This window comes from Harpia harpyja, chromosome W (genome assembly GCF_026419915.1).
Source record: "Harpia harpyja isolate bHarHar1 chromosome W, bHarHar1 primary haplotype, whole genome shotgun sequence".
Classification (NCBI taxonomy): Eukaryota; Metazoa; Chordata; class Aves; order Accipitriformes; family Accipitridae; genus Harpia; species Harpia harpyja.
In genome coordinates, this window is record NC_068968.1 from 8,790,836 (window position 1) to 8,808,675 (window position 17,840).

Below are 17,840 nucleotides of genomic sequence, written 5' to 3' on the forward strand. Positions count from 1 at the left end.
TGCATCTCGTCGGGTCCCATGGACTTGCGTATGCTCAGGTTCCTCAGGTGGTCTCAAACCTGATCTTCTCCTATGATGGGAGGAACTTCATTCCCCCAGTCCCTGCCTTGAGGACCAGCTTCTTGACAGATGTGGGAAGAGAGGTTGCCAGTGTCAGGTTGATTGAAGTCCCCCAGGAGGATCAGAGCCCGCTAGCGTGATGCTTCCTGTAGTTGAAGTAAGAATGCTTCATCGACATCCTGCCCTTGATCAGGTGGCCTGTAGTAAACACCAGCCACGAGGTTTCCTTTGTTGGCTTTTCCCTTATTTTTACCCATAAGCTCTTAACCTGTTCATCGCTGTTTTTCAGACAGCTCTGTGCAGTCAATCCATTTTTTTACATAGAGGGCACCCCCCCCGCCCTCCTTCCTTGCCTGTGCCATCTGAACAGTTTATCGCCATCGATTGCAGTGCTCCAGTTGTGCGATTCGTCCCACCAAGTTTCAGTGTTAGCGATTAAATCATAGCTTTCCAGGTGCACAGTGGCTTCCATCTTTTCCTGTTTGTTACCCATGCTGCGTGCATTGCTATAGAGGCACTTTAGTGGGCCTATCAACCTTGTCACCTTTTTAGAGGAACACAGCCTAATTCCTTTGAGGCATTTCACAGGTGTTTCTTCCCTCTTGGTTCCTAATACATCAGCAGCCCCTGGCTCATTTGTCTGGACGGCAAATGGATGCTTCAGTGCCTCTCAGTAAGGAATCTTGAAGATTCACAGAACATCCACTATTGCCTATAAAAAGTATAAAAGCACTGCAGATATTCCTCTACCCGCTTTGAGCTGGGAGGGACTGGGGGTTGTGAACTAGACAATCTCCAGAGTTCCCTTCCTATATGTATGGGCAATATCTTTGTGTTTGTCCCAAGTTGTCTGTCCCTGCTTCCACCTTCTGTGTACTTCCTTTTTGTGTTTGATTTCAGCTAGGAGCTCCATTTGCTTGGGTGGTGCTGGCTGTTCCCCAGCCAGTTCAAACCACGGGAAGCCAATGCCAGCAGCAGTGGCAGTAGCAGCAGCAGCAGTATTTGCTGCGTGCTGAGAAGAGTGTGAGGCTTGTGAGGTCCTGGAGGGTGTTTGAGGTGGTTTCTGGGCCCCCAACACCCTTGGGCTCTCTCTGTGTGTAGGGACTGGCCAGCAGGCAACAGGTCTCACAAGAGGGGTGGGCAAGAGTTGTATGCTCCCAGCTGTTGCCACAGCCAGTTCAAACCACGGGAAGCTGCATATAACCAGCCCCTAGGGAGTTCCAGTGACCAGGGTGTGGTGATGTAGGGAATGATGCCTGAGAGGAATGGTGCAGCAGTTTGCGCGGCAGTTTGAGCAGAAGGGTGCGTGTGAAGGGCGGCGCATCCTACCAGTTGTCGGGCTGCTGTCTGCTCTGCTCACCCACAGTCTTACGCTGCAGCATAGATGCTCACCCCAGCTAGCTGTTGGCTGTGCAAGCCTACCCAGCAACTTGAGTTCTCCAGAGAATTAGAAGGGCTTATTAGGCAGTGCTTTGAGGTTGTTGAAAGCATAGTGGTAGAGACCAGGTGAGGGCTGTGCTCTGCAGCAGACAGGGATTGGCTACCTAGCCAGGCTAGCCTGGGACGAGTGGAGGCAGCCACCCAGACAGAGCTTCCTGTCAGGGAAGCTGCTGTCCAGGTGGAGGGCTGCAAAGTCTGTACCCCACTCTCCTGGGTGGAGGAGGGTGCAAGCTCCACCTGCGCAAGGTGTGCTCTGGTGGAGTCACTCAGGCAGTGGGTGGAGGAGCTGCAGGAGGAAGTCAGCAGGTTATGATGTATTAGGGAGGGGGAACAAGAAAGAGAGTACTATTTTAGACTTTGCAAGAAGAAATACTAGGGCTTCATGGCACTGACCTCCAAGGACTACCAGACAAGGAGCTTCAGCAGCAGACAGCACCTTGGAGAAGGAGACACCATGGTCTCTGGTGACCCATGGGAACAGGATATTGCTTCACTCCCCATCCTTGTATGTACCAACCAGCAACAAATATGAAGTCTTGGCAGTGGACAAAACCAATGAGCAAGATTCACAGGGAGAAACCGCACCAGCAGCATATACTAAAAGCTGCAAAAGAAGTGGCGAGTGCTAGCAGTGGGTGAGAGGCACTGAGGCACCCATCTGCCGGCCTGATATACAGTCAAAGGAAATTTGCTGCTTGCCAGGAGCCAAGATCCAGGTTGTCACAGAGAGACTGCCGCAACTGGTAAAAAGTACAGACTACTATCCCCTACTTCTTTTCCATGTGGGCACCAATTACACAGTAAAGCATAGCCTGGGCAAGATCAAGCAGGACTTCAGAGCCCTGGGGGCTCAAGTGAAAGGGACAGGTGTCCAAGTATCTTCTCCTCTATCTTGCGAGTCGGGGATAGGGTTGCAGGCAGAAGTCGATGCATCATGCAGATCAATACCTGGCTTCGTGGCTGGTGTCGTCGCCAGGGCTTTGGTTTCTATGGTCACAGGATGTTCTTCGATGAATACAGCCTATTGGGAAGAGATGGAATCCACCTATCTAGAAGAGGCAGGAGAATCTTCACCAGCATATTGACTGACTTAGTGAATCGTGCTTTAAACTAACAAACGGGGGGGTGGGGTAGGGTCCTGTCGTGGTTTAACCCCAGCCAGCAACTAAGCACCACGCAGCCGCTCACTCACTCCCCCCCCACCCAGTGGGATGGGGGAGAGAATCAGGAAAAGAAGTAAAACTCGTGGGTTGAGAGAAGAACAGTTTAATAGAACAGAAAAGAAGAAACTAATAATGATAATGATAACACTAATAAAATGACAACAGCAATAATAAAAGGATTGGAATGTACAAATGATGCGCAGTGCAATTGCTCACCACCCACCAATCGACGCCCAGTTAGTCCCCGAGCGGCGATCTCCCCACCCCCACTCCCCCCAGTTTATATACTAGATGTGACATCACATGGTATGGAATACCCCATTGGCCACTTTGGGTCAGCTGCCCTGGCTGTGTCCTGTGCCAACTTCTTGTGCCCCTCCAGCTTTCTCACTGGCTGGGCATGAGAAGCTGAAAAATCCTTGACTTTAGACTAAACATTACTTAGCAACAACTGAAAACATCAGTGTTATCAACATTCTTCACATACTGAACTCAAAACATAGCACTGTACCAGCTACTAGGAAGACAGTTAACTCTATCCCAGCTGAAACCAGGACAGGTCCACAGCTGTGACACCTGTATATCCATGAGCACACCTACCAGAGTAGTGAAGAATGTTCCCCAACCCTTTCCAAAGGCAAGAACCCCAAGTCCAGCCACCTCAAGTGCATGTATACCAACACATGTAGTCTGGGCAACAAACAGGAGGAACTGGAGCTCCGTTCCCAGTCTGAGAGTTATGATGTCATAGGAATCAAAGAAACCTGGGGGGAAACTCACATGACTGGAAGACCACAATGGATGGCTACAAATTCTTTTGGAAAGATAGGAAGGGAAGAAGAGGAGGTGGAGTTGCACTTTATGTAAAAGAGAAATTTGAATGTATGGAGGTGAGCTATGGAGACCACAAAAGTTCTGTCATCGAATGCCTTTGGATCAAGATTAGAGGGATCGTCACCAAGGGGGATCTTATGTTAGATATCTGTTGCCAACCTCCCAAGCAGGATGACGAGGCCTCTGTCTTTACTGGTGTAGCTGAACCCCAGATCACAAGATCAAGTAGCTACAACAACGCATATGTCAACATTTCTCTAGTAGTGGAGCAAGGGCTGGTCTGCAGCCTTTTGCAAGGGCTCAACCCACATAAATCTATGGGCCAGGATGGAATCCATCCCAGGGTGTTAAGAGCCAATTCCCTCAGGACCCTGGCATGCATCTCATCGGGTCCCATGGACTTGTGTATGCTCAGATTCTTCAGGTGGTCTCAAACCTGATCTTCTCTTACAGTTGGAGGGACTTTGCTCCCCCAGTTCCTGCCTTGAGGTCCATCCACTTGAGAGGTGTGGGAAGAGAGGTTGCTAGTTTGAAATTTAAAAGATGTGCAAATTCCTGCACCTGGGGCAACATATCCAAAGAGCCCAGTACAGGCTAGGATCTGTGTGGCTGGGGAGCAGCCTTGCTGAAAGGGACCTGGGGGTCCTGGTGGACAACAAGCTGAACATGAGTCAGCAGTGCACTGCTGCAGCGACAAAGGCAAATCGGATCCTGGGCTGCATCCGCAGGGGCATTACTACCAGAGACAGAGACATGATCATCCCACTCTACTCAGCCCTTGTCAAGCTGCACCTGCAGTACTGTGTCCAGTTCTGGTCTCTACAATTCAAGAAAGACATGGACAGACTGGAGTGGGTCTGAAGGAGGTCCACAAAGATGATCAAAGGGCTGGAGAACCTGTCCTATGAGGAAAGACTGAAGGAGTCAGATCTTTTCTCCCTGGAGAAAAGAAGGCTCAGGTGGAATGTCATCACAGTATTCCAATACTTAAAGGGCAGCTACAAAGAGGATGGATGCTCTCTCTTCACAAGGAGCCACATGGAGAAGACAAGGTGCAATGGGTAAAAGTGTCACTGGGAGAAGTTTTATCTTGACATAAGAAAGAAATTTTTTACAGTGAGAACAATCAATCACTGGAACAACCTCCCCAGGGACATGGTAGAATTCCCATCACTGGAGGTTTTCAAGATTGGACAGGGTGCTAGATAATCTCATCTAGACTCCCTTTCCCACAAAAGGTTGGACCAGATGATCTTTTGAGGTCCTTTCCAGCCTAGGCTGTTCTATGATTCTATAATTCTGTGCTTGCCTTTCTACTCATTCTATGCTTGCCTTTCTACTCATTGGATTGGACCATTCTTGTTTTCTGAGGAGGCTGTCCTCGAAGATCAGCTAGCTCTCCTGGGCCTCTTTTCCCTCCAGGGCAGTTTCCCATGGGATCCTACCAAGCAGGGCCCTGAACAGGCCAGAATCTGCTCTTCTCAGGCCCAAGGTTGTAATTATACTGTTTTAATTTTCAAAAGTTATACCATTTCAATTTTCCATTAAACAACTTAGCAAAGTTTTGGTTAGCTAAGATTTTATGTGGAGAAAATTTTTTAAAAAGAGTTATTAATTTCTAAGATTTCATCTTTGCTGCATATCATCATCAGACAAAGGATAATTTGGCATCTAATCTTTTTTATGAAATGCAAATGTGATTAGAAGAATAAAACATGAGATCTGGAAACATGAATAAAACTTAAAACTATTTTTTGACGAATTAGGAATCTAAGTAGAGTCTGCACTACCTGTCAGTTGGACAGAGTAATCTTTTCAGTATTGTTAGTTGTAGCCTATTGAAGAGAGGGAGAAATGAACTGAACTGAAGAAACGAGGGCATTCTCTAGGATTTGCATCAAACTTTTGGGCTTCTAAGACCCACCTCTTGGACTCCATCTCTTCAAGCGAGATTTGTCTTGCAGACATCATTTGTACCATTTCCTCTGGCCAGGACTTTTTTTACTGTCAACAATGATTTCATGCCTTTGTTCTTTTCCTTATCTTACTAATATCTAGTTTTTTCTTTCCCCTTTTGGTGGAAATCCCAGTGTTCCACCCCCCTGGCAAACACTTGTTGAACTATTTCCCCTAAGTTTCCATCATCATGTTCTCCTTAAGTACCTTCTATTAAATAGGTCTGTTTATTAAATTGCCTGGTTCTAAGAAAGATATAACATCTGGTCTGGTAGTAGATGCTTGACTTATCATCCATTGGAGGCATTCAGTGATGCCCCAGTTTAATAAAATCAATCATCAGGTATACCCAAGGAGATTTCGCCAAACCAACTTGCCTGCAGACATGTTATTGCAATGTAAAAGATGGCTTGATTCTAGCTCTGAAAAGAAGGTGCTACTGGATGACCATACATACAGGTTCTAGAGCCTTTGACCCCCCCCCTCTTTTTTTAAATTGTTTTGTTTTCATTAGACTGCACTGTAGTCCCTCTAGATTAACTGAATTTCTCACAGCTGCTCTTAAAGCTATTGAAATACCAAGAATAAAACAAACAAACAAGTAATATAGTACATAACCTGAAATGCTTTTAGGATATTAAAATTAAGTTTTAGTGGGTTTTGCTGTCTCTGAAGAACAAGGGAGAATCCATGATGGCCATAGTTAATACCATAGAAGTTCTGACTTGACTGTTGTTATGGGTTCAAAATGTTGGTGCCAGTTGATTTTAGGAAGCATTATAGGATTTTATGATTAAATGTCAAAATTATCATCTGGGCAAATAAACTAAGTTTTATCATTTGGCTTTTATTGTAACACATGCCATGATATAAAGCTTGATGGTCCTGAAACGCTGGCTAAAATTTTTTAATTACTGCAAAATCCAGATTCTTCATTTTAGAAAAGCTAATGAGTGTTATTTACTTGTGTATATTGAGCTATATCAATTTGAAAGTCCAAGTTGGTACACAGCACAAAATAGCCACTATGTTCAATAGCTAATAAAAGATTATAACCCATTAAAGGGTAATGATCCAAGTTATTATGAACATGAAGTGAAGACATAAGGTTCATGAGTTAAGTGAAAAGTTTAAAATTAACTGGTTAATGAGGCCCAAATTTTTAATAGTTGGAAAGAATTGAGTTAAATTACTGCTGTTCCCTTGACTTTTTTAATCCCTTCACAAATTGTAATTCTGTTTTTTTTATTACTTTTTCATCATAACACTGTACATATTGTTGTCCAATTTAAAATTTTACTCTGCTGAACTAACTGCATGTCTTAAAATACAAATGAGCTCAGAATTTCAAGCTTCAGCTAGAGAATTTCAGTGAATTTAAAATCAACACAAAACATTTATAGGACTCTTGCATATAGGACTGTCTTGGCTGACTTTTTTTTTTTCATGTTTACAGTTTTGTAACATATACAGTTGTCATGGTTTAATCCCAGCCAGCAACTAAGCACCACACAGCCGTTCTCTCACTCCTCCCCCCGGCAGTGGGATGGGGAAGAGAATCGGGGAAAAAAGTAAACCTCGTGGATTGAGATAAAGACAGTTTAATAGGACAGCAAAGGAAGAGATAATAATAATAATAATAATAGAATATACAAAACAAGTGATGCACAATGCAAATGCTCACCACCCGCTGACCGATGCCCAGTTAGTCTCTGAGCAGCGATTCCCACCCCCCAGCCAACTCCCCCCAGTTTATATGCTGAGCATGACATCATATGGTATGGAATATCCCTTTGGCCAGTTTGGGTCAGCTGTCCTGGCTGTGCCCCCTCCCAGCTTCTTGTGCACTCCCAGCCTTCTCACTGGCAGGGCACAACAAGCTGAAAAGTCCTTAACTTAGTATAAGCACTACTTAGCAACACCTAAAACATCAGTGTGTTATCAACATTATTCTCATACTGAATCCAAAACACAGCACTATACCAGCTACTAGGAAGAAACCAGCTGGGATACACACAAATATCATTCCCTTAGTCTATGGGCCATCCCTATAAAATGTTCACTAAGTTCATTTAGTCCATGACTTTGGACTCCATCTGTCAAACAGTCCTTCAGGGCAAGAAAGATGGTGTGTGGTGTTAGACTGTTGCATGCTGAAGCCAGTTATGTTTCCATAGAAATGATGATATACAGTATTATATAGCAACTAACATCATACAATTTAATTGACTATTCTCACCCAAAATCAAATCCTCTTGAGGCACACATCAGACTTCCCCATCCTTCCGCATCACCCACCAAGTGCACCCAGGCCCTTGAGCAAAAGCAATCCCATGAATGGGTTTACCTTTGCCTGAGGCAGGAGTAACCCAGACTGTCTTCCCCAGCATACTTTTTATGTGCACTACAGGGACTTTATCCCCTTCTACAGTACGTAAAAATTCTGACTGGGCAGGGCCACCCCGATTGGCAGATCCCCTAGTGTTGACTAACCAGATGGCTTTTGCTAAATGTGTATCCCAGTGTTTGAATGTCCCAGCACCCACTGCTCTCAGTGTAGTCTTTAACAGTCCATTGTATCATTCATTTTTCCTGGAGGCTGGTGCATGATAGGGGATGTGATATACCCACTCAATGCCAAGCTCTTTGGCCCAGGTGTCTATGAGGTTGTTTCGGAAATGAGTCCCGTTGTCTGACTCAATTCTTTCTGGGGTGCCATATCGCCATAAGATTTGCTTTCCAAGGCCCAGGATAGTGTTCCGGGCAGTGGCATGGGCCACAGGATATGTTTCCAGCCACCCGGTGGTTGCTTCCACCATTGTAAGCACATAGCGCTTGCCTTGGCGGGTTTGTGGGAGTGTGATATAGTCAATCTGCCAGGTCTCCCCATATTTCAGCCATCGCCCTCCATACCAAAGGGGCTTTAACTGCTTGGCTTGCTTAATTGCAGCACAGGTTTCACATTCATGGATAACCTGTGCGATAGTGTCCATGGTCAAGTCCACCCCTCGGTCACGAGCCCATCTATATGTGGCATCTCTTCCCTGATGGCCTGAAGTATCATGGGCCCACTGAGCCATAAATAGCTCACCCTTATGTTGCCAGTCCAGATCCACCTGAGCCACTTCAATCTTGGCAGCCTGATCCACCTGTTGGTTATTTTGATGTTCTTCAGTGGCCTGACTCTTGGGTACATGAGCATCTACGTGACGTACTTTTACAACCAGATTCTCTAGCCAGGACGCAATATCTTGCCACAGTGCGCCAGCCCAGATGGGTTTACCTCTGCGCTGCCAGTTGCTCTGCTTCCATTGCTGTAGCCACCCCCACAGGGCATTTGCCACCATCCATGAGTCAGTATAGAGATAGAGCACTGGCCACTTCTCTCTTTCAGCAATGTCTAAAGCCAGCTGGATAGTTTTCACCTCTGCAAACTGACTCGATTCACCTTCTCCTTCAGCAGTTTCTGCGACTTGTCGTGTAGGACTCCATACAGCAGCCTTCCACCTCTGATGTTTTCCCACGATGCGACAGGATCCGTCAGTGAACAGGGCATATTGCCTCTCATTTTCTGGCCATTTATTATACAGTGGGGCCTCTTCAGCACGCGTCACCTCCTCCTCTGGTGACATTTCAAAATCTTTGCCTTCTGGCCAGTCCTTGATCACTTCCACAATTCCTGGGCGACTGGGGTTTCCTATGCAAGCCTGTTGTGTCATCAGTGCGGCCCACTTACTCCATGTGGCATCAGTTGCATGATGTGTAGAGAAGACTTTCCCTTTGAACATCCAGCCCAGCACTGGCAGTCGGGGTGCTAAGAGGAGCTGTGTTTCAGTACCAACCACTTCTGAGGCAGCTTGAACTCCTTCATATGCTGCCAATATCTCTTTTTCAGTTGGAGTATAGTGGGCTTTGGATCCTCTGTATCCCCAACTCCAAAACCCCAGGGGTCGACCTTGAGTCTCCCCTGATGCTTTCTGCCAGAGGCTCCAGGTAGGGCCATTCTCCCCGGCTGCAGTATAGAGCACATTTTTAACATCTTGTCCTGCCCAGACTGGCCCAAGGGCTACTGCATGAACAATCTCCCGCTTAATTTGTTCAAAGGCTTGTTGTTGCTCAGGGCCCCATTTGAAATCGTTCTTCTTTCGGGTCACTTGATAGAGAGGGCTTACAGTCAGACTGTAATTTGGAATAATCATTCTCCAAAAGCCCACAATGCTTAAGAAAGCTTGTGTTTCCTTTTTATTAGTCGGTGGAGACATAGTTGCTATTTTGTTGATCACATCCATGGGGATCTGACGACATCCATCTTGCCATTTTATTCCTAAAAACTGGATCTCCTGTGCAGGTTCCTTGACCTTACTTTCTTTTATGGCAAAACCAGCCTTCAAAAGGATTTGGATTATTTTCTTCCCTTTCTTAAAAACTTCTTCTGCTGTGTTGCCCCATACGATGATGTCATCAATGTACTGCAGGTGTTCTGGAGCTTCACCTTTTTCCAGTGCAGCCTGGATCAGTCCATGGCAAATAGTGGGGCTGTGTTTCCACCCCTGGGGCAGTCGATTCCAAGCGTACTGGACACCCCTCCAAGTAAAAGCAAATTGTGGACGACACTCTGCTGCCAGAGGGATTGAGAAAAACGCATTAGCGACATAAATTATGGCATACCACTTAGCTGCCTTTGATTCCATTTCGTACTGAAGTTCCAGCATATCCGGCACGGCAGCACTCAGCGGTGGTGTGACTTCATTCAGGCCACAATAGTCAACTGTTAGTCTCAACTCTCCATTAGATTTCCGCACCGGCCATATGGGACTGTTAAAGGGTAAATGAATCTTGCTGATCACTCCTTGGCTCTCCAGTTGACGAATCAACTTATGGATGGGAATCAGGGAGTCTCGGTTGGTGCAATATTGCCGCTGGTGCACCATCATGGTAGCAATTGGCACCTGTTGTTCTTCAACCCTCAGCAACCCCACAATCGAAGGGTCTTGAGAGAGACCAGATAAGGTGGACAGCTTTTCAATTTCCCTCCATCTCCAAGGCAGCTATACCAAAAGCCCATTGATACCCCTTTGGGTCCTTAAAATACCCTCTCCTGAGATAGTCTATGCCAAGGATGCACGGAGCCTGTGGGCCAGTCACAACGGGGTGTTTCTGCCACTCATTCCCAGTTAGGCTCACTTCAGCTTCCAATACAGTTAGCTCTTGGGATCCCCCTGTCACACCAGAAATACAGATGGGTTCTGCCCCTTTATAACTTGATGGCATTAGGGTACACTGTGTACCAGTGTCTACTAGAGCCTTATATTCCTGTGGGTCTGATGCGCCAGGCCATTGAATCCACACAGTCCAGTAAACCTGGTTGTCCCTTTCCTACACCTGGCTGGAGGCAGGGCCCCTCTAGTCCTGGTCATAGTATTCAGTACTCCTTGTAAATACAAATCTGAAGTCCCTTTAAGAGGATCAGAACTAAGATCAGCCTTTCTACTCTGTCTGGGGAACTACCCACTGGAGACTGCAGCAGCAATTTTCCTGGACGAACTCCCATTTGTGATTGTTTTTCCTTGCAACTCACGTGCCTGTGCCTCTAGGGTCGAGGTACGTTTTCCATTCCACTTCCTCATGTCCTCTCTGTGGTCATGCAGGTAAAACCATAGGGTGGCCTGTGGTGTGTACCCTCTGTATCCTTTCTGTTGAGCAGAGGAACGCTTAATCCTAATAGATGAGACATTGGTCCGTACAGGTGGGGAGTAGGATCTATCCTCTTTGAGCTGCTGGACCAGTTTCTCCACAGCCGAGACAAGGGAGGAAGAGACATTTTCTTCATATTGCTGGAGTTGGCCAGCCAATTCATCCACAGTTTGTCCCTCTCCATCTTTCCAGGTCATTACTGCCAATGACTTGGCACGACTATGGTACACTCTATACAAACTTCCGCCACATGGGTCACGTGCACCTGACTTCATGTGGATCTTTGGATAACTGCTTGTTGTCCAGGTCATCATAAATCACCTCCAGCACGGCTAATGCCCTCAGGACTGGATACCTCTCTCCATGGTGGTCCACTTGCCTGGGTGACATATAACATCATCCTTGAAGGGGTACCTTTCCTTCACGCCTGACAGGAGTTGCCTCCAGAGGCTGAGGACTTGTGCCCCTTTTCAAATCACTTTGTCAATGCCCCCTTCCCTAGACAGGGATCCCAGCTGTTTGGCTTCCTTACCCTCTAATTCCATGCTACTGGCCCCATTACCCCAGCATCGGAGCAGCCAGGTGACAATGTGCTTGCCTGGACGATGGCTGAAATCTTTTTGCGTATCCCGCAGCTCACTCAGGAATAGGGATCGAGTGGTTACTGCCTCGTTTATGAGTTCTTCCTCTTCCTCCTCCCCAATAGGCAGCTGCTTCTCTTTCTCCTGTACTCATGATGGCCCTGCTTCAGAGTAGTCTGCCTCCTCCACTTCTTCCTCCTGTTCTCTCTTAGAAGCTTCTTCATCCCTTACTAAATGAGCTGACTTCCACTTTCAATATTTCTTCTTGTGTATAGGGGCGACTGATACCAGCACGGGTTGGTTCTGTGGTTCAGCTGCAGTGCTGTTGCCAGGGTTGGAGTAACCGCGCGGTGCCTGTCGCAGGGGTTGGAGTGGCCGCAGTGCCTGCCATTTTGTTGTCAGATCCGGAGACCTTCTTTCCCCTTGAGGGTACTGAATAGTGTTAAACAGGGCTCGGTAGGTGTGGGTCAGGCCCCAGCACATTGCAGTGATTTGTGTCTCACTGGAATTGCCAGGGTGACAGCATCATTTTTCCAAATATTTTACTAGTTCTTCAGGATTCTGCACTTGTTCGGGATGAAATTCCAAAACACTGGAGGTGACCACTGTCCTATGCACTTGTCCATACTATCCCACACACCCTGCCACTCATAACTATCCAGCCTCGGGGCAGATCTCTGGGTGGTATTCTTAAATATTTGTTTAACCCTAAACAAGACCTGAAACACATTCAGGAGACATAGCAATAGGAACATGCAGGTTTGAACATCCCAAGGATATTCAAAATTCTCAAGAGCTATTGTAACTTGCCTGGAGGAGAAGGGGAAGATGAAGGAAGGTATCATCTCCCCCATGGATTGCCTCTCCGATGAGAAAAGGTAAAAGGTGTAATTATTAATAGTTTCCAATAGATGGTTCCTGAAGTACGGAGATGAAGGCAATGCTGAGTACAAATACCAGATTGGTCTCACAACCAATAATTTTATCATACCATAAGCCAGTGTTATACAATACAGCAAAGCGATAACCTTAATCCAACTCCCAGAGGTGATAAACAGCACCGCAGGGAGTATATACAGTAAGTAAGGTGTTACATAAGACAACTCTGAGAACAAGTAAAACATTGTGACCTGCAGCTATTAAACTAATATAATGAATGCTTATAACAAATTTGTTTTAACAAACTCTGGTCAGATCTGTTATCTCAGCACCTCAAGCCCCACGTTGGGCACCAAAAAGGACTGTTGTGGTTTAACCCCAGCCAGCAACTAAGCGCCACACAGCCGTTTGCTCACTCCTCCCCCCGGCAGTGGCATGGGAAAGAGAACCGGGATAAAAGTAAACCTCATGGGTTGAGATAAAGACAGTTTCATAGGACAGCAAAGGAAGAGAAAATAATAATGATAAAGGAATATAGAAAACAAGTGATGCACAATGCAAATGCTCACCACCTGCTGACTGATGCCCAGCCCATCTCCAAGCAGCGATTTCCACCCCCTGGCCATCTCCCCCCAGTTTATATGCTGAGCATGATGCCATATGGTATGGAATATCCCTTTGGCCAGTTTGGGTCAGCTGTCCTGGCTGTGCCCCCTCCCAGCTTCTTGTGCACCCCCAGCCTTCTCGCTGGCAGGGCACTACAAGCTGAAAAGTCCTTAACTTAGTATAAGCACTACTTAGCAACACCTAAAACATTATTGTGTTATCAACATTATTCTCATACTAAATCCAAAACACAGCACTATACCAGCTACTAGGAAGAAAATTAACTCTATCCCAGCCTATACCAGGACAACAGTATAGAAAATAAATGGCATCTAAATATAAATCCAGCTTTGGCTGTAGGATTTAAAAAGTTACAACAGTTTTATAAATTACTATATAATGTATTAATACTTGAATGAGATCTTCCTCTCATCTCTTCAATTCTTGTCACAGTTTTCTCCACCCCTCTTCAGATAGGACTGAAAACATTTTCCATGAAGTTTAATGAATACTTATTTTAACAGTGAGTCCAAGTTAATTGCTCAGTACTTTGACATAATAAAATGTTATTTTGTTTGGAGGCAGGGGTTGTTTGCCAGTCCTATTAAGTTTGGTTATAGCAGCTGTACAGTCTTTTCTACAGTGATGTTTCCCTCACTTAAACAATCCAAATAAATAACTACTACTTCTTTTGTTTTCTTTTCCTGAAGTCGAACAACTTATCCTTACACAGAAACCCAGATGTATAGCCAAAACACAGGGGGAAATTACTTCGATACTCAAGGAAGTTCTGCACAGGCAACAACAGTGGTCTCCTCTCATAGTATGGTGGGCACCGGAGGGATTCAGATGGGTGTTGCAGGAGGACAGCTCATTAGCAGCTCAGGAGGGACCTATCTGATTGGCAATTCAATGGAAAATTCTGGTCATTCAGTGACTCATACAACGCGGGCCTCCCCAGCTACAGTAAGTACTTCCGAACTATGTTAAATCTTTGGGGATAGTTTCTATGTTAAATCTTTGGGGATATTTTCTTAGTTACTATGATGTCCCCGCGTGCTGATATGTTTCTGTAGTAAAAAGCATATTATGTTGTCAGAATCAGTAATACATGGCTTTTTCTTGCAAATATTTACATTTAGTTTAACTTTCTGCATGTTAATAGTATTAATTAAGTGCTGTGGTGGTTTAACACCAGCCAGCAACTAAGCACCACACAACCGCTCGCTCACTCCCCCCTGGTGGGATGGGGGAGAGAATCAGTAGAGTAAAAGTGAGAAAACTGGTGGGTTGAGATAAAGACAGTTTAAAAATTTATAATAACAATAATAATAATAAACATTGTTGTTGTTGTTGTTGTTGTTATTATTAAGGAAAAGAAAAAAAAAACAAAGAGAGAGAAAAATAAAACCCAAGGAAGACAAGTGATGCAAATGAAAACAATTGCTCACCACCAACTGACCGATGCCCAGCCAGTCCCTGAGCAGCGCGCCCCCCCCCCCCAACCTTCCCCCTAGTTTTGTTGCTGAGCATGATGTCATATGGTATGGAATAGCCCTTTGGTCAGTTGGGGTCAGCTGTCCTGGCTGTGTCCCCTCCCAACTTTTTGTGTACCTCCAACTTACTGGCAGGGCAGTGTGAGAAACAGAAAAGGCCTTGACTCTGTGTAAGCACTATTCAGCAATAACTAAACCATCCCTGTATTATCAATGCTGTTTTCATCACAAACCTAAAACATAGCCCCACACTAGCTACTGTGAAGAAAATTAACTCTATCCCAGCCAAAACCAGCACATTCTCCACCCCTTATTGCATACCATTCACGTCATGCTCAGGTCCCACGCTATCCAATACATCCTCGTTAACCACCCCTTCCCCCATAAAATGTTTGTGAAATGTCCGTAAATATCCATAAAATGTTATGGTGGTCACTCAGGACAGGAGAGGTGGTGTGTTGCTTGGGGTTATTGGGCACCAAAGCCAGCTGAGGTCGGATCACTGCTGCACTTTCACTGCTTCTTGTAAGGCTTGTCCTCCATTGGTTCAGGTGGTTCCTGCTGTAGTAATTCCCATAACATGGAACTCAAATCCCAGGTTACAACAATTTAAAGGTATTTCCATTACAGTCTCCACCCCAGTCCCTTTGGACCAGATCATCAGGTTTAACATTGCAATGAACTCCTCCCCTTGCCCCTGCTCTGGCTTGGACTTATTCACAGACTGCAGTCCCTTAGGGGTGTACCTGCTCCAAGTGGAGCCTTATCTATGAGCCACAGTCTCTTCAGAGGTATACCTCCTGCGGCATAGACTTATCCACAGTCACTTTGAGGTGCACCTGTTCCAGCGTGGCCTTATCCACAGGCCACAATGCCTTCAGAGATATACCTACTCCAGCATGGCCTTACCCCTGGCTGCAGTCCCTCCAGGGGCGTACCTGCTCTGTCGTGGGCTTATCCATGGCCACACGCTTTGAGGTGCTCCAGCATGACCTCATGCATAGCCACGGATGCTTCAAGGTGTACCTGCTGCAGCATGGTCTTATCCACAGCTACAGATGCTTTGAGGTGTACCTTCTCCAGCATGGACTTATCCTTGGGCCACAATCCCTTCAGAGGTATACCTGCTGCGGCATAGACATAACCACAGCCACAGACGCTTCAAGATGTACCTGCTCTGGCATGGACTTCACAGCCACAGATGCTTCGGGGTGTCCTGCTCCTGCGTGGACTCATCCACAGGTCACAGTCCCTTCAACTCAAGTTCACACTGGAGTTCCAGCCTGTCCAGTACAGCAGCACAGAAACAGCAGCGATGCCCTGGCCATCTGCCAGCCCAGGTGCATCTCCATTGTTGTTATCAAAATGTTCCCAGGCACAGCAGAGTAAGATGATAAGCACTACAGCAAGCAGCAAAAGCAAAAAGCAGCCACTAACGAGCACTAGACTAATATACAGTGAGGCAAGCAAGACCCATGGCAAGCACAGGAGCCTGCCAATTAATAACTAAACAGCAATAACAGCTATAAATTTGATCTAGCACATTCCAATCAAACCTGTTGTTATCTCAAACCCTTCGAGCCCTACGTTGGGTGCCAAAAAGGACTGCCGTGGTTTAACCCCAGCCGGCAACTAAGCACCATGCAGCCACTTGTTCACTTCCCCCCAGTGGGATGGGGGAGAGAATCAGAAGGGCAAAAGTGAGAAAACTTGTGGGATGAGATAAAAACAGTTTAATAATTTTTTAAAAGAAATAATAACAATAACAATAACAATAATAATACAGAAAAGAAAAAAAATAACAAAGAGAGAGAAAAATATAACCCAGGAAAGACAAGTGATGCAAATGAAAACCATTGCTCACCACCAACTGACTGATGCCCAGCCAGTCCCCAAGCAGTGCCCCCCCCCCCGCCAACCTCCCCCCACTAGTTGTACTAGTTGTATTGCTGAGCATGATGTCATATGGTATGGAATAGCCCTTTGGTCAGTTGGGGTCAGCTGTCCTGGCTGTGTCCCCTCCCAACTTTTTGTGTACCTCCAACTTACTCACTGGCAGGGCAGTGTGAGAAACAGAAAAGGCCTTGACTCTGTGTAAGCACTATTCAGCAATAACTAAACCATCCCTGTATTATCAACACTGTTTTCATCACAAACCTAAAACATAACCCCATACTAGCTACTATGAAGAAAATTAACTCTATCCCAGCCAAAACCAGCACAGTGTACTGGGGATGATCGCATGCATAAGAATGTGGCTGAGACTGAAAATTTGTAGGACTGGGGCCTGAAACAGCTTCTTTAGACACTTTATCTTTCTTTCTGAAAAAGAAAAAAATATTACTAAGATGATTTATATCTAATATAAACTTTAAATGAATTAGCTCATCATAGAGATGTCTGACCATTTATGTTTTGACTCCATATTATTGTTGGGTTTGTAGCTTATTTCAAGATATTTGTTACTTGTTCAGAATACTAAGAATATATTATCTTAGTTCATTGTCATTACTTATGGTAGTTCTCAATTCCATTTCAAGATCAGCTTATTGTGGAAATGTCTTAAGGGATGGAAAAATGCTTTCTGTTACAACTATGATAGTTAATATTATAAAAACCTAACCATGAAGACAAACATGTTCCTTTCCCTTAAGGAATTCCAGGGATGTAAATGGTTTTATGCTTATTCTAGCTTTGCTGGATAGCCTTAATGAGCACTTACCAAACTGTTGATGACATTCTGACCTGGTTGTAGAGATTTGGAAATAATGTGCAAGGGAACTTGTGACATCTGCAGTAACAAGAGTTGAAAATTGTCATGAAGGGATTGATAGTGATGTATAGGACAATTAAATAGCATTTATTTTTGAACAGGTTTTTTTCATAGGGTGTTTTTGGTCAAAAAAAGCTACTAAAATTAAACAATTTTAGTTTTGGAAATGAGTGTAATGAGTAAAAACTCATTACAAAAATATCAAAAAGCAAAAGCAACACTTCATCCTATTTCTTGACTTTGCATAATCAGGTAAAAAAATGTTTTCACTCATGTGAAAAATTTTTCATGGAACATGATTACAAAGTGTAGGCAGAATGAGCGTGGCTTTATCTAAGCAAAAGCAATGAATCTTCTG

The 17,840-nt window shown here is 45.2% G+C and overlaps 1 protein-coding gene across 5 annotated transcripts in view; it reads left to right on the top strand.

Moving 5' to 3' along the window:
* LOC128136075 (transcription factor RFX3-like) overlaps nt 1–17,840 on the top strand; it is a 172,175-nt gene that overhangs the window by 90,511 nt on the left and 63,824 nt on the right. For all 5 annotated transcript variants that reach the window (XM_052775164.1, XM_052775162.1, XM_052775165.1 and 2 more), the window contains exon 4: nt 13,924–14,179. In XM_052775164.1, coding sequence (XP_052631124.1) covers nt 13,924–14,179 — 256 coding nt within the window. The remainder of the gene's footprint in view (nt 1–13,923; nt 14,180–17,840) is intronic.